The sequence below is a fragment of the Rosa rugosa genome, chromosome 4 (genome assembly GCF_958449725.1).
Source record: "Rosa rugosa chromosome 4, drRosRugo1.1, whole genome shotgun sequence".
Classification (NCBI taxonomy): Eukaryota; Viridiplantae; Streptophyta; class Magnoliopsida; order Rosales; family Rosaceae; genus Rosa; species Rosa rugosa.
In genome coordinates, this window is record NC_084823.1 from 40,077,473 (window position 1) to 40,101,393 (window position 23,921).

The 23,921-nt window shown below is 38.4% G+C and overlaps 3 protein-coding genes across 6 annotated transcripts; all 3 read left to right on the forward strand.

The window, feature by feature from the left end:
* The first annotated feature begins 10,729 nt into the window (after positions 1-10,729).
* Positions 10,730-14,853, forward strand: LOC133743200 (transcription factor KUA1). 4 transcript variants are annotated; one of them, XM_062171053.1, is made up of 4 exons: positions 10,730-11,295; positions 12,668-12,876; positions 13,260-13,734; positions 14,146-14,171. In XM_062171053.1, exons 1-4 carry the CDS (start codon positions 11,016-11,018, stop codon positions 14,154-14,156), a joined length of 975 nt encoding a protein of 324 aa, XP_062027037.1. In that variant the 5' UTR covers positions 10,730-11,015; the 3' UTR covers positions 14,157-14,171. The 4 variants fall into 4 exon arrangements, with proteins under 4 accessions (XP_062027037.1, XP_062027036.1, XP_062027035.1 ...); XM_062171052.1 differs by lacking the exon at positions 14,146-14,171 and adding an exon at positions 14,309-14,853 and having other exon boundaries at positions 10,731-11,295; XM_062171051.1 differs by lacking the exon at positions 14,146-14,171 and having other exon boundaries at positions 10,731-11,295; positions 13,260-14,071.
* A 976-nt stretch (positions 14,854-15,829) lies between these two features.
* Positions 15,830-18,771, forward strand: LOC133742411 (O-fucosyltransferase 30). Its single transcript, XM_062170068.1, has 2 exons — positions 15,830-16,585; positions 17,065-18,771. The coding sequence occupies exons 1-2, from the start codon at positions 16,170-16,172 to the stop codon at positions 18,116-18,118; spliced, it is 1,470 nt and encodes a 489-aa protein (XP_062026052.1). The 5' UTR covers positions 15,830-16,169; the 3' UTR covers positions 18,119-18,771.
* A 189-nt stretch (positions 18,772-18,960) lies between these two features.
* Positions 18,961-22,275, forward strand: LOC133742410 (exocyst complex component SEC15A). Its single transcript, XM_062170067.1, has 2 exons — positions 18,961-19,301; positions 19,698-22,275. Exon 2 carries the CDS (start codon positions 19,713-19,715, stop codon positions 22,080-22,082), a length of 2,370 nt encoding a protein of 789 aa, XP_062026051.1. The 5' UTR covers positions 18,961-19,301; positions 19,698-19,712; the 3' UTR covers positions 22,083-22,275.
* The last annotated feature ends 1,646 nt before the right edge of the window (positions 22,276-23,921 follow it).

Sequence of the window (23,921 nt, forward strand, 5' to 3'; positions counted from 1 at the left end):
AGTAGATATACATGAGAACCAATAGTTAATGATTTTACATAGGTTGTTACTAAACGACAGTTGAGTATATACATAACAACAATGGATAAAACTTACAGTTCCTCCTCTTCAGTGTCGTTGTTGGCCGCGTTGTCATCAACGCCAATCCTCGAGTCTGACTCCCCATCATGAACCTCTGTATCGTACCATCTATCTGTTATTTGAAGATTTCATCATGATGAGGGAAGATCTTCAATTTGAGACTTGCTGATTGACAAAGTTTGCAAGGAAGGGAATTTGAGTATTTGACAATGCAATTTCCCCAGCAAAAGCCTTGCAGTCTTGGTAAATCAAGGATTTTCAAATGTTGCAACTGTCTAAAAGCAATGTCATACTTTCCTCCTGCAATATCATCATCATGACCTGATTGACCTCAGTTGCTACTTGCCACAATAATTTCTGACATTCTATGACAAGACCAAATTTCTAGTCTTGTGAGTTGCATTAAACTTTTAGCTACCGCGTAAGTTGTTAAATTTTCTAATTCCTCGCAATGCTCAACTGTCATATATAGTTGTTAAATTCTGGAAGGATAATGCAGATGACTCTAGATTCTTTAATTTTTGCAATTAGCAATGCGTAGAGTTTCCAATATTGGTAAAACTGCGCCTCCTGCTGCAGCTGTTCCAGACTTGTGGTGAAATATCTGCCTGCTGCTCAAGCTCAATCTTTCCAAGTTGGGGAATGAATGCTGAAATATATAATTATAAACTTATATATATGCATGTGTATATCAAGGTCTGAATTTTAGTTGAAGAATGCACTACTGCAATCAATCAAAAAATTAGTCCTTTTAACAGAACCAGTTTCTTTCTTTCTCTCCTTATTTCTTCATGTCAGGTTAATACAGGTGAATTTCCAGATGACTTTAAAACTAAGCAAAGACTTGGCCATGGCCAGAACTCATGACACATTCACACAATATGTGATGTATTCATTTTGAGTCAGATATATAGATTCCTAGATCTATTTACATAATAAGGAGATTAGATGTTGGAAAATTACTAATGATCGGTAAGTGAAAAAGAACGTCTCAAACTACTATTCAAGATTATATTTAGTGAAAAGGAAATATAAGCAGAGTTATTTCGTATAAGACTATTGTGTACGTAAAAGTAATGTTACCTTCTCAATCCAGAATAGAGATGATTTATTTGGAGCACACTGATTATATATCCAACTCATTTTTTTCCTGAACGTACCATTGCAGAAAAAATCTCTAGATTTCTGCAGTTATCCACTATCAATTCATTGAGTAACGGACACTAGGAAACATGCATGCCTGGATAGAAACCCCTCAGATTGGGCAGTTCTCTAATTTCCATATATCTTAATTTTGGGAACGTACACAGACTCAGGAGGAGTTGTCCTCCACTACTGTTCAAAGTTTCACTTGCAGATTCTGTAGTTGCTGAAGAGGTACCATCTCTGACCATTAATGGGACTAAAAAAAAAGTTTTCAAACTCTCACAAAACAGTATCTCTATGGAGTTTAGAATTTGACATCAAAGTTTGGAGCAAGCAGTTGGTTCTGCCATATTGTCATCAACGTGCATATATGTACAATCTCTTCAACTGAGGAGCTCTTACCTGCAAGCATATAAGACATTCTAATCAATGTCACTCAAGTGCACAAAATGCATATAAATTATGACTGAAACAGAAATATAATTACATTTTCATCAAAGAGAGCAACACTAATATGATCATCAAGGTTGACCTTCTCCTAGTGTGCCTTTTCAATTTCCTTACGAATCATATTGCATTTACTCACAGGATGTGGTATGAATGCTGCCAATTTTGTGCAACCCTCCAACTCCAATTTCTCCCAAAAAAAAAAAAAAAAAATCAAATCTCAATGAGTGCACATAAGTGAAAACTAGTAAACCAAGGTTAATACTACCTCTTATCTTTTTCCCATTCCTCTGTTTTTAGGGTTCAGTATTCCAATTTGACAGGCAGTAGAGCAGTAATCAAAGTAAAACCACAAGAAGGTGGCCCTTAGTGAGTGTGCAGCAAGGGGACTCAACTACTCAATGACGCTGCATGCAGAGCTGTTATTTGATAAGAACGTAGATCATTTGAGTGAGTGAGTGGTAGAAAAAGGGATGGCAACAGAGAATAAAAATCATGCAGGAGAGAAGAGGCAATAATAAGAAAGTGGAAAGCAAAAACATGCTTATTAATTTTCTACCTCTGAGAACTTTTAATTTGTCATTATCCACCACAGAAATCCATCTTAGATGCTTATCTGATCTCTTTCTTTTGCCATTCATTGTTAATGTGGGCCGCCAAGAGTGGGCAAGTTGAAGTCTATCATCAAGCACTGTAATGCCAATCTGCATTAGATTCATTCCTTTTTCGCTTTGGTCAGCTAGCCTCATATGATTGATACCTACCTTTACTCTTGGCTAGGCCGGACACCGTTGCAGCATGATTATATTTGAGGTAAAAGCATAAAATATGCATCATACCCCAGAAAGGAATTCAGGGATTGTGACTTTGTATCTCATCACTATTACAAGATATCTAAGCAATTCAACCCAAACATCATACATGAAATGCAATAGCATCGATCAGGACACAAATCATACCAGTATTTTCTCGAAAACTTTATGCACACTCCACAAGTTCACTAATACAATACACATTTTGCATTGCAGTATATTCTTCCACTTAAACAGCTAGTGCCCAAGCTTTTAGCAAACAAGATTAAGATGGTCAATCACATGCATGCTGAGCGAGGAACAAAAGATTGTCCAAACGAGTAATAATAAATGTCAAAGTAAAAGCAATTGCAAGAAAATGTTACAGTTAGCATATGCAATAATATAACAGTTAATTTGAAACAAATATGTATCAAACTGAAATTTTTGTCCGCAGTCAGCCTGATCCTTACAAATATGTACATATACATATATAATATTTATAACATGCACAAGAAAATTTATATGAACTACGTCAATATTTATATGATATTCACAATCGTGATGGTATATTCTCTGTGCATGTATAGTGGACACTTCAGGAACCTTAGAGAACTAGCTAACCGAAGATATATAGTGAATTAACCTACTGTTCATCATTGTCTTCCCCCTCCTCCTAGTTGCCGTTACTACCATTGTTGCCTTCCTTCACATCCTTTATGAAATTATTGCTTCTCAATAAATGTCCAGAAACATTGCTTACGTATCACTGAGAAGTGCATTATTACCAACATTTGAATTCGGCAGTTCATCATCAACATCTGTGTCCAGCCAAGTATATGTTTTGTCTTCAGGATCTCATCATGAGATAAAATGTTCAATTTCACAAGGTCACCAATGGATAATCGTTTCAAGGATGGGAATCTGGCAATGCAATTTCCCGAGCAAAAGCCTTGCAGTCATGCTAGCATTATAATTAATATTTAAATGTTGCAACTGGCCAAAAACAATCTCATGATTTCCTCCTGCATCATCATCATCTATGGACATATATGCAGACGTTGATTAATTAGCATACAGGTGATATTCCAAATGACTAGATTATAAATCAATCTTGATCATGGAGATATACATAGTATTACTATTTACTATTTTTAGCCTCAAATGTTGTTTGCAGTCAGATATTTTAATAACTTAGAAAAAGTGAAACCCAATTTTCAGTGACTTTAATACATAACAGAATTCAATAATCGATCAAAACTATTTACTTATGATGAACTAATTAAGGAAATATATGCACAGACATATCTATAAAGATTAGTTTCATGTAATTAAAGTCTTACCTTCTCAGTTGAAAAGAAGATTGTTTACAGCACACCTTGGGTTGTTTCCTGAAACAACAAAATTTCTGCAGGAAAAATTTATAGTCCACCATAGTGATCCACCCCAATTTAGTGATCCAGTAATGGTCGCTTGGAAACATGGCACCACGGGATACAAACTCCCAACTTGGGGGAGAAAGTCAAAGTTCAGGTTTGTTACTTTAGGGAATACAAATTTAGGATAAGCCATTGTTTGTAATCCCTCTTTCTGTAGCTGCTGAAGGTGTCTGACCATCAAGGCTGCAAAAATGTTTTTCAGACTGTCACAGTTTCGTATGTCCATGGAATTCTGCTGTTGACAGGAGTCAAAAGTTCTCAACTTATTAGTTGAAGATGTATCATGTGTTTCTTTATCTTCTATTTCTCCTAGTTCAAATATCACTTCTACTGATTGCAATCCCTTATCAGTAAGGTGGCGAGAACATTCAATCTTCCAATATTACTAGGCACAAATATATGTATTAGGCAAGAACATATCAACTTGAACTAATCCGATTCGGAAAAAAGAGCGCGAGTTGGCTGTCCCATTTTGCTGTCATCGACTTACTTAAGCCACAAATGACCAATATTTTCAAGCTGTATTCTTGTATTGATAGAATCTCCTACAGGATTCCACATTTGGATATCTCAAGATATTTGATTTGAACAAGACGTCTAGCTATGGAAGATGAAAAGTACCTTTAACCATCACATCTATGCATGTTCAAGGTTTTTAAATTGGGCAGCAAGACCTGTTGTACAGAATTGTTGATTAGAAATTAATGCAGATAAAGAAACACATGACACATCTTCAGAAACTGGAATGATCAAGAGAAGTATCTGACATTTCTTCATGCATATGCAATGGCTAGGAAACAAAGTATGGATGATATATAGTGTATCTTTAGGATAGTACATACGTCAAAACTAAAGTGAAAGGAACATACCATCTCCTTACTGATATATGTAAAATCAACATTGTTTTGGAGATGCAGATGTTTCAGTTGCTGGAAACCCTTCATTATCTAATAGATGGATGCTAGGATTAACATCCTCCATCCCATCCTAGTGCAAATCTTCAGAACTCTTCAGCAATTTTTTTAGACCTTGGTTCAATTCCATGTATTGAGGTGGAGTTCTAGTGTACACATGTGTTGAGGGTTGTTTCAGGCATCTCATGTCAAAATTTCTACCAATGACTAGAACGTATACACGTTTCACTAATAAGTATTTGGTATCTTTCTAAGCACATAGTGGAGAGAACAAGTGTACTGGAAGAATGTTAGCATCTGGAATGGATATATATATTTCTAATGCAGTTAGTTGAGATAATTGCCCGAGCTCTAAAAGGTTTGCATTTCTCCTGACCCTCCTATTCGCTAAAGCTGTTTCTCATTCTCAAATTTTCCAGCATTTTCAAGTTAACATAACATCAGGTGAAATCACCTTAAGTTCAATTCAGAGCAATTGGTTAATTCCAACAATCATAGACAAATTAATAGCCCTATTTTCTTAGGCAAATATTTGACTTCGGAAGGTGCAAAGCTAATTAAGCATTTTCATATTCTATAGTTGTCCAACAAGAGCTATGTCTCAAAGTGGCAATGATCTAAGGTCTTAGGAACTGAAGAGATGGAAGGAGTGACCTAAGAACACACAGCTTAATTAAACCCAGTACTTTGAGTTCTCTCATCTCTTCAAAAGAGTTGTACAGAATGTTCAGCGAGTCATCATGATAACTCGCCAAAGATATTTTTACTACTGGGCATGGCAAACGTTAGGAAGCCTAGGAATAGTGCAGCAAGGGAAAAAGGATCCTAGTGTATTTCTTCAGGACATCCTTGTTTGGCCACACTTGGTTATTGACTGATGTCTTTTTACAAACACATGTAGTGCTTCCATCAAAACCCAAAACAAAAATCATTAAATTGCTAAGAACGGTCTAAACTTAACAAAACTATATGACTGCTCAATGAACTTTTAACAGCATGATTCAAAAAGCCCACATCCAACAAAATCAAAGGGACTCCACATCCAATTTATGACATCCTTTTATGGCATTACAGAAGCCACAATGACATGCACAAAAGAACGCAAAAATAATTTGACCAATGCACTAAAAAGGTAGCCATACTGAAGCTGAATTTTGCTACTAAACCTTGATAGTGCAAAAAGTCAAGACTCGATGGAAAAATTATTTACATTAATAAAGATTGTGAATTTCCGGTCACTCAATCCATGCATATATTAGTGAGCCAAAACCAGAGACAACAACCAACCTCATCAATTTAATTCACAAAATTTTCGCATAATACGTAGCAGAACAGAGTTTGCTCTAGTTCAAATTGCAACTGGCATATATATGTTAGCAGTTTCCTAGCTAGGGCAGGACAGTCACAAATAGCTGAGTTAGAAAGAAACATTTTAAGCAGAAAAATTATACCCTTTGATGAGCTTGGTCTTGCCCTTATCTCCCCTGCCTTAAAGGGACAAAACTGCAGAATCTAGGCACACCTGGTTTGAGTGGAAGAGCAAACTGCACACCAACTGTTTGAGAAAATTGCCTCTGTGATTTTGATGCAGTCTAAACTCTCATGCTTGTGCCTTGTAAAACAAGTCTGATCATTTGCTTTGTTTGAAGAACAAGCAAACACATGACACCTAATTGCCTAAACCCACGTTTTTCTTATGAAAATTAGATACACTGCCATTTTGGCTCAAACACATGAATGGAAGTTGGGTACTGGATTTTGTGAAAGCATGACGGAAGTTTGTGAAGAAATAGTAGGGTTGATACGACGTCGTTGCTGCGACATGATGGAGCTGGCGTCAGACGGATCTGTGTTTTTACTTTTTAGACCGAGTGGGGGCCCACGAAGGATAGAGATAAATTATCCAAAGCTAATTGGATAAGGTGGGTAACGATTCTATAATCCTCTTTTTACGGTAGATAATTAGATTCCCTGGAGGCGGTTGTACGCCCGAATCTGCACCGACCACTTCCCTCGACTTCCACGTGTACGGTAATACTGCTTAAATCGTTTTTACAGTCAAGATAAAAGGAAAATCTTTAGAGAAATTACAATCTATTTTGTCGGTCCTGACATGTTAGCAAATTTTGAGGAGGTTATTTGTTCAAATTTATTTATTTATTTTTTGGGAAAATTTTGAGAAGGGTACATCAACTTAAGACCACTATGCATTTCAGTACATCAAGTTCCAAAATATAAACTTTGGTACATGAGGTTTCAAAATCGACCCAGTATACATACACGACGTCAATGACGCCGTTAGTGTCGTGCCAGCTGTCATATTTCAATGGGTAAAACGGTCTCTTCACATTTTTTATTCTGAGCACCCAATTATCTCTCTTCTCTTATTCTGGGCACCCATATCTCTCTCTCTCTCTCTCTCTCTCTCTCTCTCTCTCTCTCTCTCAGAATAGAGGGCACAGCTAGATGGCTCGTTAACGCACCCATCTTCTTCAGACCCAATTTCTCCGCCACACCACCACGCAAACTAACCCACCTCCGTCGCCCAAAATCTCATCTTTGAAGGTGCGCCCACATAGAGAGAAAACAGAGAGAAACCAGTTCCCCTCCCCCTCCACTCTTGCCTAGATCTTGATCCCTCTGGATCTAGATCGAAGGCTTAAGGGTTGGGGGTGGCCTCCTCGTTCAGGCTTTGTCCAGTTTCCTTGTTTCTTTACTTGTTGGAGAGTGGGTCTTCCCGGAATAAGCTCAATCAGAGTGGAGATTTTGTGGTGTTGGGTTCGATGTCTAATTTGTTTGCGGGAGATAGGGTGGAGGTGGCGGTTTGTTGGCCAGTGGGCAGGGATGGTGTTGCTGCGGCGTCTTCTTGGGGCGGATTCGAGTTCGGCGGCGCGAGCAGTGGTTGGTGGTTGGATCCATCCGGATCTCGTCGCAAATCCGGTGGGGATTGGGTGGATCCTGGTGTTGGATAGAGTAGCAAGCGGCGACGGGAGTTCCAGATCTGGCGGCAGCGGCGTCTGTGCGACCGAGGGCAGGGTTCGACAACGACGGCGGCGCAGTGACTTTGAGGGTGAGGTGGTGGTGGCGGGGTTTTCTGTGCAAACGGAGTCTTGGGCAGGTGGCCTATCTCCGGCCTGGTAAGCTTCCGGTCGCGGCCATGGAGGAAGAGAAAGGGGATGGGTTTGGAAGGTGGATGAGATATGGTGGTCGTGGACATGGAGGAGAGAAAGAGGATGGGTCTGTGTACATAGAGAGAGGAGAGAGGAGAGTGAGTCAGAGAGCGTGTGAGAGTGAGATTGAGAGTGAGAGTGAGAGGAAACTGAAAGTACTAAAGTGCCCTTAAACAAATGAATAATGACATAAGGGTTAACACCGTTATTGACGTCGTGTACATATATTGGCTCGGGTTTGCAATTTGATGTACTAAAATTTATATTTTAGAACTTCATGTACAGAAATTAATAGTGGGCCAAACTTCAAGTACTATTTCTGAAATTTTCCCTTATTTTTTTGATCAAAAGAGGTCAGCCCATTATATAGATTCAATAAGCAGTACAAAAACGAAACACCCCTATGGGGTCAACAGAAAGAATCGTTTCTCAGAGTATCCTGAGACTCCTATTCTAAATAAGAACAAGAACCCAATATACTCCCAGTACACCCATCTTTTAAGAAGTCCATGCACTATTATTTCAAAAAAAGACCAAGGAACTCTGAAGCAAAATAAAAAAAACCCTCACAGTTATTGGTCTTTGCGACCGAGATCAAAAATTAAAAAACATTTGGAGTAGAGGATGATGTAACACCATCCACTCCATCTTCATTCATCAGAGCCCCCCCCCCCCCCCCCCCCCCTCCCCAATTGAGAAGTTCCAATCAACCTCAGCCCAGCAAGAGACCCTTGCAGTCCAATATCCAGCCCACCAGGAACTCAACATCCAAACTCGGGCCTAACAGCCCCAACCATGAGCAAAAATCCATCTCAGGTCTAGCAAATGTGGAACCCAAGATCTGGTCCAACAACTGATAACCCAGATTAAGGCCCAAAGAGCCCAATGCTTGGCATCTGCTATGGGCACCCCAACACCATCTCTAACGAATTTTCGGTTACCAGCACCGTGAATCCTCGCCACCGAGAGCATGCACCACCGCCGAGAAGCCTCCACCATAGTGTCCATGAGCGACGCCGTCTCAACCGCTATTAGAAGCAATTCGGATCAGATCTCCACGATCAGCCTTTCCCATGTCTGCGACCCGAATAAATCTCAACCCCTGACCTCCGCCATCCTTGGCCGACCTCTGTCAAGAACTAGGGAAATCTTCCGGTCAAACCCCAACAAGCACCAATGGATCTACCAGAAATCTTCGTCCCAAAGTCGAACCCAGCCATAGTGGACGCTCATTGGAGAGTCCAAAGGCCAAACGATCCACCATAACACCATCTTCCAGTCGAAACGCCGGGAAGCAACCCAACTCCGCAACAGAGGAAGAAGGAAAATCCCCATGTGATAAAACGAACACAGCAAGCAGGCCGCGACAGATACCCACAAGGTTAGTGATGACCCTGGCCATCAAGTTTTGAACTTTTTAGAAGTTTTGTCGAAGGTAGAGGACCGCCGAGTAAACCCTAGCAGAGCACTAGGTCAGAAGTTTATTTGTTCAAATTTCATATAATATGAAAATGAAAAAAAAACTGTAAAATAAATTAATTATAAAATTTAGTAACAAAAAATAAAATAAACTTTTTAAAAAAAAAAAAAAAAAAAAAAAACCTTAGCCCACCCCACCCTTACATATGTCAGTGAGAATCGAACTCATGACCTTTACAATGTTGGAATAATAAGAATTGAATGAGAATAAACTCTCGTGATAAACTTGATAACTTATTTATTTAAAATGTGAAAGAATTGAATGAGAATAAACTCTCGTGATAAGTTTTTTTTTAGGTACCAAATATAAAATGAATAGTCATTCATTAATCTTATACGTTTATTAGAACAAAATGAATCGAAATGCATGTGAACTTCACATTCAAAAGTTATTAAATACAACTAACCTTTATTATTCTTTTAATGATTTATTTACATTTTTTAGAGGACTGGATGCATGTATTTAGTGGGGTGGTATGACAATGTTTTTTATTTGAAAGCCAGAAAGGTCATGTATTCAAGCACCATCAAATGTGAGTAGGAGTGGGGTTAAAAAACAAAAAATTTATAAAGCATTTTCCAGATCGATGACTAAGATTAATCACTTTCAATTTTTCGAATCAAATCTATGAAGTAAGGAAAATACTTGCATCCAAATCAGTATGTATGTTAGCATCCAAACTTATTTACATACAGTTGACAATCTAAATCCATAATTTAACCGTTCAAAAGTCAAATAAACATTTAAAGATCATCTCTGCAAAAATTCATTGTGAATAAAAATCGTTTACTCATTCGATTGCCTCAAACAAATGAACAGGTACGATGAAAGTTAACACTCTCATGACAACGGTCTATTGGTTTGATGCAATCAAATGGGTAAACGATTCTTGTTTCCAATGAAATTTTGCAGATATGATCTTTAATGATTGATATAACTTTTGACAGTTAAATCATGGATTTAGATTGCTGATATATAAATAAGAGAGAATTTGAATGCTCTATGTATACACTGATTTCCGATGCAAGTATTATTCAAAACATAATTAACGAATTGATTTGCGAGTTTTTATGATGAGTCTCACATGCATTCTTGTTTCTCCACCCAATTTGGTGAGTAAATATTCAAGAATTATATAGTTAAAAATCAAAAATATATCACATCAACAGGGTTGTTGATCACACACTTCAAAAGATTAAAAAAAAAAAAAAAAGATCCAATCCATATAGGTTAAAAATTTTGTACAAAACACAACTACGTGTGAAGTGTTTGACCAAATGGATAAGCACTCATTTTGCCAGAGCAAGACCTCGCGGAACACCAAAATAGTTTTCCCATTCTCTCTCTCTTTATCCACGATTTATATGGATAGTGTTCTCCTCTTCTTCTTCTACACATAATCAAATCCTCCACAACTTGTTCCTTGTCTCTCTCTTCTGTCTTCTGCCGCCAAACCCAACTCCCCCAGGAACAAACTATCCCAAATAATCCGGATCCTCCGATCCGCCCCACCCCAAACCCGCCGCTGATCCGATCCGACTCCCACCATGACGCGGCGGTGCTCGCATTGCAGCCACAATGGCCACAACTCCCGCACGTGCCCCAACCGCGGCGTCAAGCTCTTCGGCGTCCGCCTCACCGACGGCGGCATCAGGAAGAGTGCTAGTATGGGCAATCTGACCCACTATGCCGGGTCCGGTTCGGGTCTGCTCCATAACAACCCGGACTCTCCCGGCGAGGCTGCTGATCACTCCGGCGCCGCTGACGGTTATGCTTCTGAGGACTTCGTGCCCGGATCGTCTTCCAGCTGCCGGGAACGTAAAAAAGGTTCAAGCTTTGTTTTGGTTAATCTTTTAAAGTGTGTGGCTTTTTTGGTTTTTGGTTGAGTTTGGGTGTTGAGGTATTTGGGTTTGTGTGTTTAAATTGGGATTTGGATTGGTTTAATTGGTTGGGGGGCTGAGTAATAAAGATCACAGTACTGTGTTTGTCTGTGTTTGATTAGTGGTGGGTTAGTGGGATTGTAGTTGGGTTTACTGTTTCATTGAGTTTCTGATTTGGGTGCTTGGCAATTTGTCAATAGGAGTTCTTTTTTGGGGTGTTTGCATAGTGATCTGAAGTTTGGTTTGTCTATTTGGGGTAGTGCCGTAGTGGTAGCCAATAATTGAGGGAGAAATGGGATCATTGATGAAGCATAGAGGAACAGAACGAAGATATTATTTGCAACAGGAGTAACAACAGCCTTTTCTCCTATCAAGATATAGGCTTCAATTATGGGGCTCGATTAGTTTAAGAGGTTAAAACAAGGCTCATGAGCTTGGTGCTTGAATTCTTTAGTCTTACTAAGTCTGCTCATACTGGAATTCTGAATTTCAGTTTCATTTATTTGGAAGCTGGTTCATTTCATAGGTCGTTGAATGAGGTCAATTTAGATGTGAATATATGCCTGGGTCAAATTTTAGGTGTGGTACTGTAATGTTCCAGGAATTTTGGATCATGTCGTTTGGACTAGTATTTCATCCATTCTGTGGGTGTTGATAATATGTTTGTCTTTAAAAGGAAAAACTTTTTCTTGAAGGCTAGAATAGTTAACATCACATGGCAGTTCTACTTTTTGTGTTGAACTTCTATTTTTTCACATGTCATACTCATTCATGCTTTGTTGAGTAATAAAATTTAGGTCCAATTGTTCTTTGTGTTATGGTCAGAAGAACAATGTTTAGTTTAGATTGATTGATTGGAAACAGAGCAGATTAAAGCATAGGGTTTATTAGCCTTTTGCTCAGGAGTTAGCACATTATGATTTTTACAGTCAAGGCAAAATTACTTTTTGTATGATATTACAGAAGAAACTTATAAATGAAAGGAGTGTGTAGGGCCAAGTAGTGCTTTTAGATCGAGATGTTCTTGTCGGTTTATTTTCAAATTTCTATGTTTTATTGGTAAAGGTTGTTGGTTAGGTGCATATATTTGACTTCAGGATTTACAAGGTGAAGGTGCTACAAAAAACATTGACTACCCACAATAGAGGCATAAGTCTTTTCGGATACTAATTAAAATAGTTGAAAAAAGTACTCATTTAATCATGATGTTTATGTTGCAATTTTGGAATGTATTTATAGAGAACTTTGGAACTGCTCTAAGCTCTTACTTCTTGTCTTAGCAGATTATAATTTTATGTTTCATTTTTTGTGTTCTTTAGGCACCCCATGGACAGAGGAGGAACATAGGATGTTTTTACTTGGACTACAGAAACTTGGTAAAGGTGATTGGCGTGGAATCGCTCGCAATTATGTTATTTCAAGAACACCTACTCAAGTGGCTAGCCATGCTCAGAAATATTTCATTAGGCAGTCTAATGTATCACGGAGAAAAAGACGTTCTAGCCTGTTTGATATAGTAGCAGATGATGTAAGTATCTTTTGTCTTGCATAACTTGTGTGCACATGTTTCTCACATATAGGCACACAACTTGAAATATTTACTCTATAATGTGCTTTGCAATTTCTCTCGACTAGCTATTCTAGTTGGTTAAAAACTCATGTCCTTTGCATTTGTAAACAGTTAAGATAGCCGGTCCTTCTTTATGTCCTTTTATTTTATTTTTTAAGTAGCACTTTCTTTCCTTCTTGACCTGGAATGCAGCATTTGTCTGCAACAATTCTTCAAACTAGGGCCGTAGTTTAAATACACTTGATTGTGCAACATGATTCCTATTTGAAATCTAATAAGGTTCTCAATACTTTTTGTTGATGCAATATCGTTATAGATGCTTTGTTGATATTTTTCTGCAGTCAGTTGATACTCCAATGGAACCACTGGACTTCTTACCTGAAAACCATGTAGAAGATGATACTGAAAGCAACCACCCATTGCCTGCTCCTCCAGCTTTGGATGAAGAATGTGAATCAATGGCATCTACCAACTCAGATGGAGAACCTTCCCCTCCAAAGGCTGATAACTCACAGTCATGTTATCCAGTGATGTATCCCACTTATTTCTCACCTTTTCCATTTCCTTTTCCAATGTGGCCTGGATACAGTACTGAGCCAACGAAGGTGGATACACATGAGGTCCTTAAGCCAACGGCAGTACATTCAAAGAGCCCAATTAATGTTGATGAGCTAGTAGGCATGTCGAATCTGAGTATAGGAGAGCCTAAAGGTCAAGCTGGTCCGTCCTCGCTCTCACTAAATCTTGTTGAAGGGTCCTCTAGGCAATCGGCTTTCCATGCAAATCCAAGTTCTGGCAGTTCAAATATGAAATCAGGTGGTAGTCCAATCCATGCGCTTTAGTGGTTAGCCTTCTTGGCTTGGGATTTCACAGGTTATGGTTGTTAATATTAGTCATGTTAGTATGATTTGGGTGTGAGTTGTGGGATCACTTTAATAAGGGGGGATTTAAAAGTTTAATCTATAGTTGGTTCTGGTATTTAGGTTGTACCATCTTATTGTCAAATTATTTAAATCTTTGACATTTTGTGTTGTCTCCAACTCAAGAATTTGTTTTTCCCTCCTACTGTTAGTCATGTAGACATGATATAGTTAAGGAACACCTCTTTACCTGTAGAATAGTAATTCACTTGTAATATGAATAAGTTTGATTATCTACTGTCTTTTTGTTTTTGGTTCATCCACGAATATATTATCTCAGTGTAAAAAGTCATTTTTGTTCATCAAGGTTCTGGATAGTGGAGACATGATATAGTTAAGGAACACCTCTTTACCTGTAGAATAGTAATTCACTTGTAATATGAATAAGTTTGATTATCTACTGTCTTTCTGTTTTTGGTTCATCCACGAATATATTATCTCAGTCTAAAAAGACATTTTTGTTCATCAAGGTTCTGGATAGTGGAGACTTTTGGCTTCCAAGTTCGGGACTATGTAGGGTACCTGTTGTGAGCAGAACCTCTTATCAGGCTGAGGTGCCTCATATTCTTGCGTGCAAGAAGTCGGGAGTTCGCCCCGTTGCACGAAATAATGAAAACAGCGTCATAGGAGTTCAGTACTAATCAAAACTGGCAATTCCTTTGCACCCATTACAGGCTTGGAGACCCGCTCTTTTCCCCCAGCTACAAAGGAGTTGAAACAATAATTTCATTCTCCAGACTCATGATCTTTTTATACTTTTAAGGTGCTGAATAGAGGAGTGCATTGCTGTTACATATTGAAAATCATTAAAGTTCTGTTAATAGTATCAATAATTATAATCTAAAATGTGGTAAATCGGGTCATGAGACTACATTCTGGTGTGTGACTAGAAGAATAGTCATTATTGTTTTAATTTGCATCCCCATTTATTCTTTAACAACGGAGAATTGGACAATACTTGGCTGAGGAATTGCCTTGTTTATTATTTTTTATTTTTGGCAACATTTGTTTCTCCTCTCTTCCTCTTCTTCTGGGAAACCAAGTTCACCATTTCTCTAAATCCAGACTCCATATTCAAATGAAAGTATGAAACCTTGAATTAAAGCTTTGAACATGTATCAATCTTGATACCAAATCAAATCTCATTCTAGGAAATGTATTCAGACAGCGCATGTTTAGTTAGGATCACGCTTTTGTTTCCTACTTGCTAATTTCTGGGTAGAGGATTAACCACAATGGTGAATCTGTTGTATCTATCTAAATTGCTTATAAGTGCAATTCTTTCCTTCTCAAAAAATAAAAAAATAAATAAAAAATATCAAATCTCATTCTTAAAGCTAGATTACTAAACCTGGAAGGACAGAACCCACTTCTCACTCTAATCCCAATCTCAAGCCAATTCAATCTTTTGCCTTCGCTGTGACTAGGGATTAAAACTTCAAGTTCTCCACTCCAAATTGATTTCATCATTTTACGGATCGTTCAGATATTTGGGGTCTTGAGAATTTCGAATTTGGTTTTATCAGATTCTCAAATCTCTTATTTGGTTTCTGTGGGATTGAATTAGATTTGAATTATTTCCTCTTTTGGGCACAGTTCGACTTCAATGAAGAAGGAGAAGTAGGAAGAAGGAGGAGAGAAGGCACAAATGTTGAAAAAAAAATAAACAGGTGTTGGAGTAGGGAGTAAGCCATGTAACATTTGCTTAGGAGGGGCTGTCCATAGTTGGGCAACGAAGTTTTTTCCTTGAGAATTAACTAGTCTTGCGTCAGTTCGACTCATAACTTTCCAGTTACGTGTGTGATTTTAGATTAAATAGTACTGGACTGCATTTCCATTTATTCTTAGATGTCTTATAAATTTACAGTATAAATATTATACGAGAAATTCTCAAACGAGTGAAATATCAATACATAACTTTCCCTAATTTTAATACCTAATAAACTAATGTGTACTTTCGAACATCAATTACTAGCCCCTCGTCCAAAACTATTTTCGCACAAAAAATAAAAAATCAATCAAATTGAAAACCAATCGGTCATTGCTATTCATCATAATCGTTTTTGTGTCTTACAAAAAAATGCCATCTTCTGTATAGTGATGACTATTAACTTCTGATTTTGCTAATTTTTCATAAAACATCTTTGAAATCCGCACTCAGAGAGAGAAAATAGTTTGTGCTCTTGACAGACCCGGGACCCGGGACCCGTAACCCGTAACCCATCATCAGTTGGTTCAACCCAGATCCAGTTCCTCCTCCCAAATCCCAATTCCCTATCATAGATTCACAGCAATCAGTCTTTCTCCCCCAATTCAAAAACCCAGAAAGCCATGAACCTCTTAACCTCAAAACCCACCACCCTCCGATCCAAAAGGCAACCCTCCCAAAGGTCCCCACTCCTCTACCTCACCCTCCTCTTCTCCCTCCTCATCTTCCTCTTCTACTTCTTCTCCCTCAGCCCCAATTCCCTCCTCACCGCCCAACTTTCCCATTCCCCAAAATGCCCTTCTCTGGGTGGAGACAAGTTCCTCGGGTACGCCCCCCACAGTGGCTTCAGCAACCAGCTCATGGAGTTGAAGAACGGAATCTTGATGGCCGGCATTTTGAACCGGACGCTGGTTGTGCCGCCGGTTCTCGATCACCACGCTGTGGCTCTCGGGAGTTGCCCCAAGTTTCGGGTTTCGGCTCCCAATGAGATCAGGGGTGAGGTCTGGGACCATGTGGTTGAGCTCATTAGGAGTGGGAGGTATGTGGGGTTTTTCTCTGTTTCTCGTTTTGTTGGTTAGAATTGAAATGTGGGTTTGAAAGTTTGATTGGTTTCTTTTAGTTTTTATGTCAATGCCACCATTGCCATTGTGTGGTCTTGATCACACAAAGTGTTTGGTTAGTATAATTGGAGTTTTTTGCGACAATTTACATCTAAATTGGGTGTGGTTGAGTTTCTATGTTGATAGTTGCTTTATAGTAAGAATGTAGAGAGTAAGCATTAGGGAATGCAAAGTTTGGTGCTTTTATTTCGTCTTCTTTTCGTTTTTGAAGAAATTAGATATGTGTCTCTACTAGGCCAAATAGTCTTCTCAAGCTCAGTCGAGTAAGATTGTTGAGACCCCAAAAGTTTGTGCACGTTCTTCTCCAACAAGTTTTATTCATACCTGCCATGTTCATGTATAGACATAAAGATTTATTTAATGGCTCCATTTCAACTTTATTAATCTCTTGTTGCAGGTATGTATCCATGGCTGACATTGTTGATATATCATCATTAGTTTCTTCTTCGTTAGTTCGAGTTATAGATTTCAGAGTTTTTATATCCTCATGGTGCAATGTGAACTTAGATTTTGCATGCCATAATGAGTTCAATGCACAGCCTTATTTGCTGGATAAGCTAAAGGAATGTGGATCTGTCCTAACTGGGGTCAAAGGTAATGTCAAGTGTTTATATGCTGTTAGTGAAGACTGCAGAACCACTGTTTGGACGTACCAAAATGGTAATGAGGATGGGGCATTAGATTCTTTTCAACCTGATGAAAAACTCAAGAAAAAGAAGGTTTCATATGTTAGGAAACGACGAGATGTATACAAGACTCTTGGACCGGGCTCTGAAGCTGAATCAGCTTCTGTGCTGGCATTTGGAAGCCTTTTCACTGCTCCTTACAAAGGTTCTGAGCTACTTATTGATATCCATGAATCTCCAAGAGATCAAAGGATAGGAAGTCTAATGGAGAAGATTGAGTTTCTTCCATTTGCTCCTGAAATTGTGAGTGCAGGAAAGAAGTTTGCTTTGGATACCATAAAGGCTCCTTTTCTATGTGCACAGCTTCGATTATTAGATGGGCAGTTTAAGAATCACCGGAAGGCTACTTTTCAAGGGCTAAAACAAAAGTTGGATGCTTTGATGCAGAGCCCTCTCCCCATTCATATCTTTGTGATGACTGATCTTCCTGAAAGTAATTGGACTGAAAATTACTTGGGGGATTTGGCTAGAGATTCAAATCAGTTTAAACTGTTTTTCCTGAAAGAAAGAGATGATTTGGTAATACAAACAGCTAAAAGAATTGTTGATGCAGGCCATGGCTTGAAGTTTGGGTCTGTTGCAAATATTCATGATGGAACTGATCAGATTAAGAAGGATTGTCCTTCTGCAGTAATACCCGATGTTCTTCTATACATAGAGCAAACTGTTTGCAGTTGTGCTTCTCTTGGATTTGTTGGGACTGCAGGATCAACTATTGCAGGGAGCATAGAGCTAATGAGAAAGTTTGGTGCATGTTCAAGCTAATCTCTGATGACATTGCTGAATGTCTTTTGACACGACAAATTCTAGTTCAACGAAAGGTTGCTGACTCTCTGAAAATTCAAAAGCATGCTCGAAACTGGCCCTAATATGCCAATACCAAGTTTAAACAATCTGGGCTCGTCCTGAAGCACGACTTGTTGGTACCAGCAGACTTTTAGTGTCGCAAATCTAGGCAGGATGCCAGAAAGAAAGCGATGTGTGTAGAGAAGAGTAGGTTCAGATAAGGTGCTGTTTTGTTAAGGTTATCTGACAGTCTGAAAACAATAGGGTGATTCTCATTATATCCATCGGTGCTCAGTTCAGACTTCAGTATCGAGTCGATAGGCACTTTTTTCGACGTTGATGGGTGCACAGTGATTCTTTGAGTGTTTGCTATTGGTGGTAACGCCGTGAATTCAAGGCGGACTGAGCGATGCATATCGGAAACTCTTAACATACGTTTTTGACACACTTATATAAACCTGCTGCTGTGTATACGTTCTTTGGCGAACATTGTTGTAAATTAACTCCAACATGTCAAGTTATCAGTGTCTGTAATTTGAAGAATGCTTCTTCTGTCTCTGATTTTTCTTTTTTCCCAATTAACGATGGTGTTTGTTAATCAAAATTCCCATTATAGTAATGTTTGAACAATATATGATCTCATTAGGTCAATTCAAGCTTACGCTATTTAAACCGAGCCATGTCGAAGTCAAACTATACAAGTTCCAGCTAAAACATCAAAATACCAAATGAGCAGCAGTCTGAGAAACCAACATAAGTTGCTGTATATAGACGTTTGCATTGTTTGGTAGTCGGCATGGGCGAGTGAACCAATGTCCCTACATGTAATTTTCCCTAATAAACTATGATGTTTTCCTTAAAAAGAAAAAGAACAGGAATGTTTTTCATCTCTCTACAACACGTGGAGGCATCAGAGAGCATCTGTAAAAGGCACACTCGCCCTAAACCACTGCCCCAGCATCATTTTCATTTAGCAACTGAGCTTCAAAAATAAAGCAAATTCACCCAAATTAGGGATTTTCAGAGGTGGGAAACCCAAATTGGGTAAAAATTTCATTTCTTTTTCAGGGTTTTTGGCGAGCAATTAATCAAGTGTGTGCAGCTGGTTCTTCAGTGGATTCATGCCCTTGTGTTCATCCAAATCCTACAGCCAATTCAAGTGGTGAGCTTTTCTAATTTGATCCCTCCCTCTCTTTCTCTGTGTTTGATTGCTATTCATGATTGGGATATTGGAAAAAGATTGGTACTTTGTGGAGCTCTTATGTGTATATTTTACTGTTCAAATTTGGGGCTTTGTTAGAAGTTTGATTTCGACCTGCTTTATGTTCAATGTGTTTGGGTTTGGGGGTGTGTTTTCTTTGGAAAAAAGTTTAATCAATTTAAGCGTGAAAGTTGCTGACTTTATATAAACAGAATGAATTAATGTCATTTCCATGTGCATTTTTTAATACCGTGTTTGTTTTCTTTGTTTGATTAGGATGAGTAAGATGAAAGTTGTGTTGTTTGCTCAGATTGTAATTTTATTTACTGTTTCTTTTGGTATTGTTTGAATTTGAAGGGTTTTAGTAGAGAAATGGATTCAAAAGCCAGGAGAAGAGCTTCTATCGAGAATGGGGAAGCCGGGGAGGACTTGGTTCTCGCTACGTTGATTGGGAATGGAGATGACCTGGGTCCTATTGTCAGGCATGCATTTGAGATGGGGAGGCCGGAATCGCTCCTTCAGCAGCTCAAGCATGTGGTGAGAAAGAAGGAAGTCGAGATTGAGGATCTGTGTAAGACTCATTACGAGGAGTTCATTCTTGCAGTTGACGAGCTTCGTGGGGTGTTGGTGGATGCTGAAGAGCTGAAAGGCGAGCTCTCTAGTGATAATTTTAAGTTGCAAGAGGTTGGGAGTAGTTTGTTGATTAAACTTGAGGAGCTTCTCGAGTCTTATTCAATCAAAAAGAATGTGGCTGAAGCTATCAAAATGTCCAAGAATTGTGTACAGGTGCTGGAGCTCTGCGTTAAGTTTAACAAGCACATATCCGAAGGCCAGTTTTACCCAGCTTTGAAAACCTTAGATCTGATTGAGAAAAGTTACTTGAAAAATGTTCCTGTCAGGACACTAAGAATGGTTATAGAGAAGAGGATTCCATTGATTAAATTGCACATCGAGAAGAAAGTAACTAGTCAATTCAATGAATGGCTGGTTCAGATAAGAAGTTCTGCAAAGGATATTGGACAAACAGCAATAGGCCAAGCTGCTTCTGCGCGCCAGAGAGATGAGGAAATGCTGGATCGGCAAAGGAAAGCTGAGGAACAAAATCTTCCGGGGTTGGGAGAGTTTGCGTATACTTTAGATGTTGAAGAGATTGAAGAAGAATCAGTTCTAAAGGTTGACCTAACTCCTCTATACAGGGCTTATCACATCCAGAGTTGCCTAGGAATCCAAGAGCAGTTTTGGGAATATTACTATAGAAATCGATTGTTGCAGCTTAATTCAGACTTACAGATCTCTTCAACACAGCCCTTTGTTGAATCCTATCAAACATTTTTGGCTCAAATTGCAGGATACTTCATAGTGGAGGATCGTGTCCTGAGGACTGCTGGTGGCCTACGTTTAGGTGAACAAGTTGAAACAATGTGGGAAACAGCTGTAGCGAAAATGAAATCTCTGTTAGAGGTGCAGTTCTCCCAGATGAATTCTGCAACCCATCTTCTCTTGGTGAAGGATTATGTGACTCTTCTCGGCTGTACTCTTAGACAATATGGGTATGAAGTGGGACCACTTCTTGAGACACTTAACAAGAGCCGAGACAAATACCACGAGCTTCTTTCAGAAGAGTGTCGTAAACAAATTGTTAATGTTATTGCCAATGATACCTATGAGCAGATGGTGTTGAAAAAGGAAAGTGACTATGAAAATAATGTCTTGTCCTTCAATCTCCAGACAACAGATATCACACCGGCTTTTCCATTCATTGCACCATTCTCCTCCACAGTACCTGATGCCTGCCGAATTGTCAGATCATTCATCAAAGGGTCTGTTGATTACTTGACCTATGGGACAAATACTAATGTTTACGATGTTGTGAAGAAATATTTGGATAAATTCTTGATAGATGTGTTAAATGAGGTGATACTTAATACTATTCAAGGTGGCAGCATTGGTGTCTCTCAGGCCATGCAGATTGCTGCGAACATATCTGTACTTGAAGGAGCTTGTGACTTTTTCCTTCGACATGCAGCCCAACTATGTGGGATTCCAAGTCGTTCAGTTGAGAGGCCTCAAGCTGGTTTAACTGCTAAGGTAGTTCTAAAGACTTCTAGGGATGAAGCTTATCTTGCTTTGCTGAATTTGGTGAATGCGAAGTTGGATCAGTTCATGCAACTTACAGAAAATATCAATTGGACTTCAGAGGAACCAACACAGGGTGAAAATGAGTACATGAATGAAGTTGTTATTTACCTCGATACTCTTATGTCCACTGCGCAACAAATCTTACCTTTGGATGCTCTGTACAAGGTTGGGAGTGGGGCTCTTGATCACATTTCCAACTCTATAGTATCAGCTTTTCTTAGCGGTAGCATAAAGAGGTTCAATGCTAATGCAGTTATGAGTATCAACAATGATTTGAAGATGGTGGAGTCTTTTGCAGATGAGAGGTTTCACAGTACTGGCTTGAGCGAAATTTACAAAGACGGAAGTTTTAGAGGTTGCTTGATAGAGGCAAGACAACTGATAAACCTTTTGTCAAGCAGTCAGCCAGAGAATTTCATGAATCCCGTGATAAGGGAGAAAAACTACAATACTTTGGATTATAAAAAGGTGGCCAGTATCTGCGAGAAATTCAAGGATTCTGCTGATGGGATTTTTGGAAGCCTTTCGAACAAGAATAACAAGCAAAATGCTCGTAAGAAATCAATGGACATGCTTAAGAAAAGATTGAAGGACTTCAACTGAGACGTGAAAAATCTTTCTGCATTAGAATTAGGAGCTGCTTTGCCCGCTTGATTATTATATAATTTTTCCCAGTGTTCTCTTGTTTCTTTTAAGAATGCATGGGATTGATTGTTGTTCCTGATAATTTGTACTCATATAATAAATTTTAAGCACAGACCTGCGCCTGGTAATTGTAACAATCCTTTTACTTTCCCATGCCAAGAGCCCAAGACAAATACGTCCGTTATTACTTGGGAAACTAATTTGTAGATTGTAGACCAATGGATTGTTTTCATTTACGAAATAGCGACATTTATATAAGGGATTTCATTTCATATATTAAGATATCAATACTTGGTGAATGGCAAGAATTTTTTTCTTCTTCTTCTTCTTTTGTTTCTGGGATCCATTACTAGTAGGTAGATACAGCAGGGAGGAGTTTTCAAGTGTTGGGAAGGTTTCACCCTGGAGGTAGGTGGCTAGGTGCTTAACCATCTGTTGCAGAGCATCTCTGGCATTGTCACGACACCTTTCAGAGAGTAGTTCAACTCTTGTCCAATTTGAATCTACTCTTGCTGTCATAAGTTCATTGTTGACAACCGACCTTAATGAAGGTACTGCATGCTCTCCTTTGTTTCTTGTTTTGATTTCCTGATTACTGTCTGTTGTTCTTCTTAACGGAGTAGTCATGGATCTGTCTAATATACTTTATTCTGTTTGACTTGTTTACTGTAGAGATTGCTTAATAGTTAGCTACACCAAATTTTTTTTTTTTTTTTTTGATAAAAATTAGCTACACCAAATTATTTGTTTATGGTTGGCAAGAGTTAAAAGATGAAATGATAAAATGGAAATTCCTTTTAGCTTTCCATAGGTGATTTGTACTTTTGTCGTACCATGAATGCTAAACATTCATATGCTAAAAATTGAAGATTTGAAAGATTTTATGATTTAGATGAATAATGGAAATATGGAATGGCAATAAAGTAGTGAATATGCAGTTATGCACATGAATTGTATTCAGGTAAAAGCTAGAGCTACAATTTATGCGACTCTGAGATATATATATAGGGGGAAATGAAAAAGAGTCGGAGTTGGAATAATTAGTCACCCACAATTTTGGTGGTGTAGTATTTTAGGTATTGGAGGTAACTAATATTCAGTTTATATTTGTACAGAAATATAATCAAATTTCAATCAAAGAGTAAAGAAGACAATAATGAGGCAAATTAAATTTTTATAGACACAACGAGAGGAATTTTTTTAGATTCATGCGCTTAGACTAGAGATTAGGGGAGCAAAAGAACTAACTTCTATTTTGTTTGTTTGGTTAGTAGAAAGATTTCACTGAAATTAAGATAGCAAAAAATTAGGATGAAGATGGCAAACATTGAATGTTTTTTGACGGATCCAAGCATAAAGCTTCAGGACAATTTACAAGTAATTGAAAGCAAGTTCAATGCTAAAATGATGATGTGGTTTCGCAACTCAAACTTCAAATAATATTATTCTTATATAATTCTTCATCATACTATGACGCTCTTTAATCGGCTATGTTTTAAGCTTTTTCATATAGGGAGTTATGTTTGATCCAAAAATGCTCAAAGCATCTATTGTTCTTTTCTCTTTTTTTGCTTGAATGGATCAAAGAGTCCAACTGCAATAAGGAATGCAACAAGAATATGAAGATGATATTATCTCTTTGCATCATGGAGTATGTCATCGATGGCAATTTAATGTACGGTATCAGGTCCCCCGTGAAAGCAAAAGCTAGCTTCATGAGATCTTCTCCGGCTACCGTGGCAAAACTTTGATCTCAGAAGTGAAAGTGAGCATATTGTCTCTTTGCTAGCTTTAGCA

Coding starts and splice junctions, on each gene's coding strand:
- LOC133742411 (XM_062170068.1), top strand. CDS start 16,170: ATGAACCTCTTAACCTCAAAACCCACCACCCTCCGATCCAAAAGGCAA. Junction 16,586..17,064: donor GAGCTCATTAGGAGTGGGAG/GTATGTGGGGTT, acceptor CTCTTGTTGCAG/GTATGTATCCATGGCTGACA.
- LOC133743200 (XM_062171051.1), top strand. CDS start 11,016: ATGACGCGGCGGTGCTCGCATTGCAGCCACAATGGCCACAACTCCCGC. Junction 11,296..12,667: donor CTGCCGGGAACGTAAAAAAG/GTTCAAGCTTTG, acceptor TGTGTTCTTTAG/GCACCCCATGGACAGAGGAG. Junction 12,877..13,259: donor TTGATATAGTAGCAGATGAT/GTAAGTATCTTT, acceptor ATTTTTCTGCAG/TCAGTTGATACTCCAATGGA.
- LOC133742410 (XM_062170067.1), top strand. CDS start 19,713: ATGGATTCAAAAGCCAGGAGAAGAGCTTCTATCGAGAATGGGGAAGCC.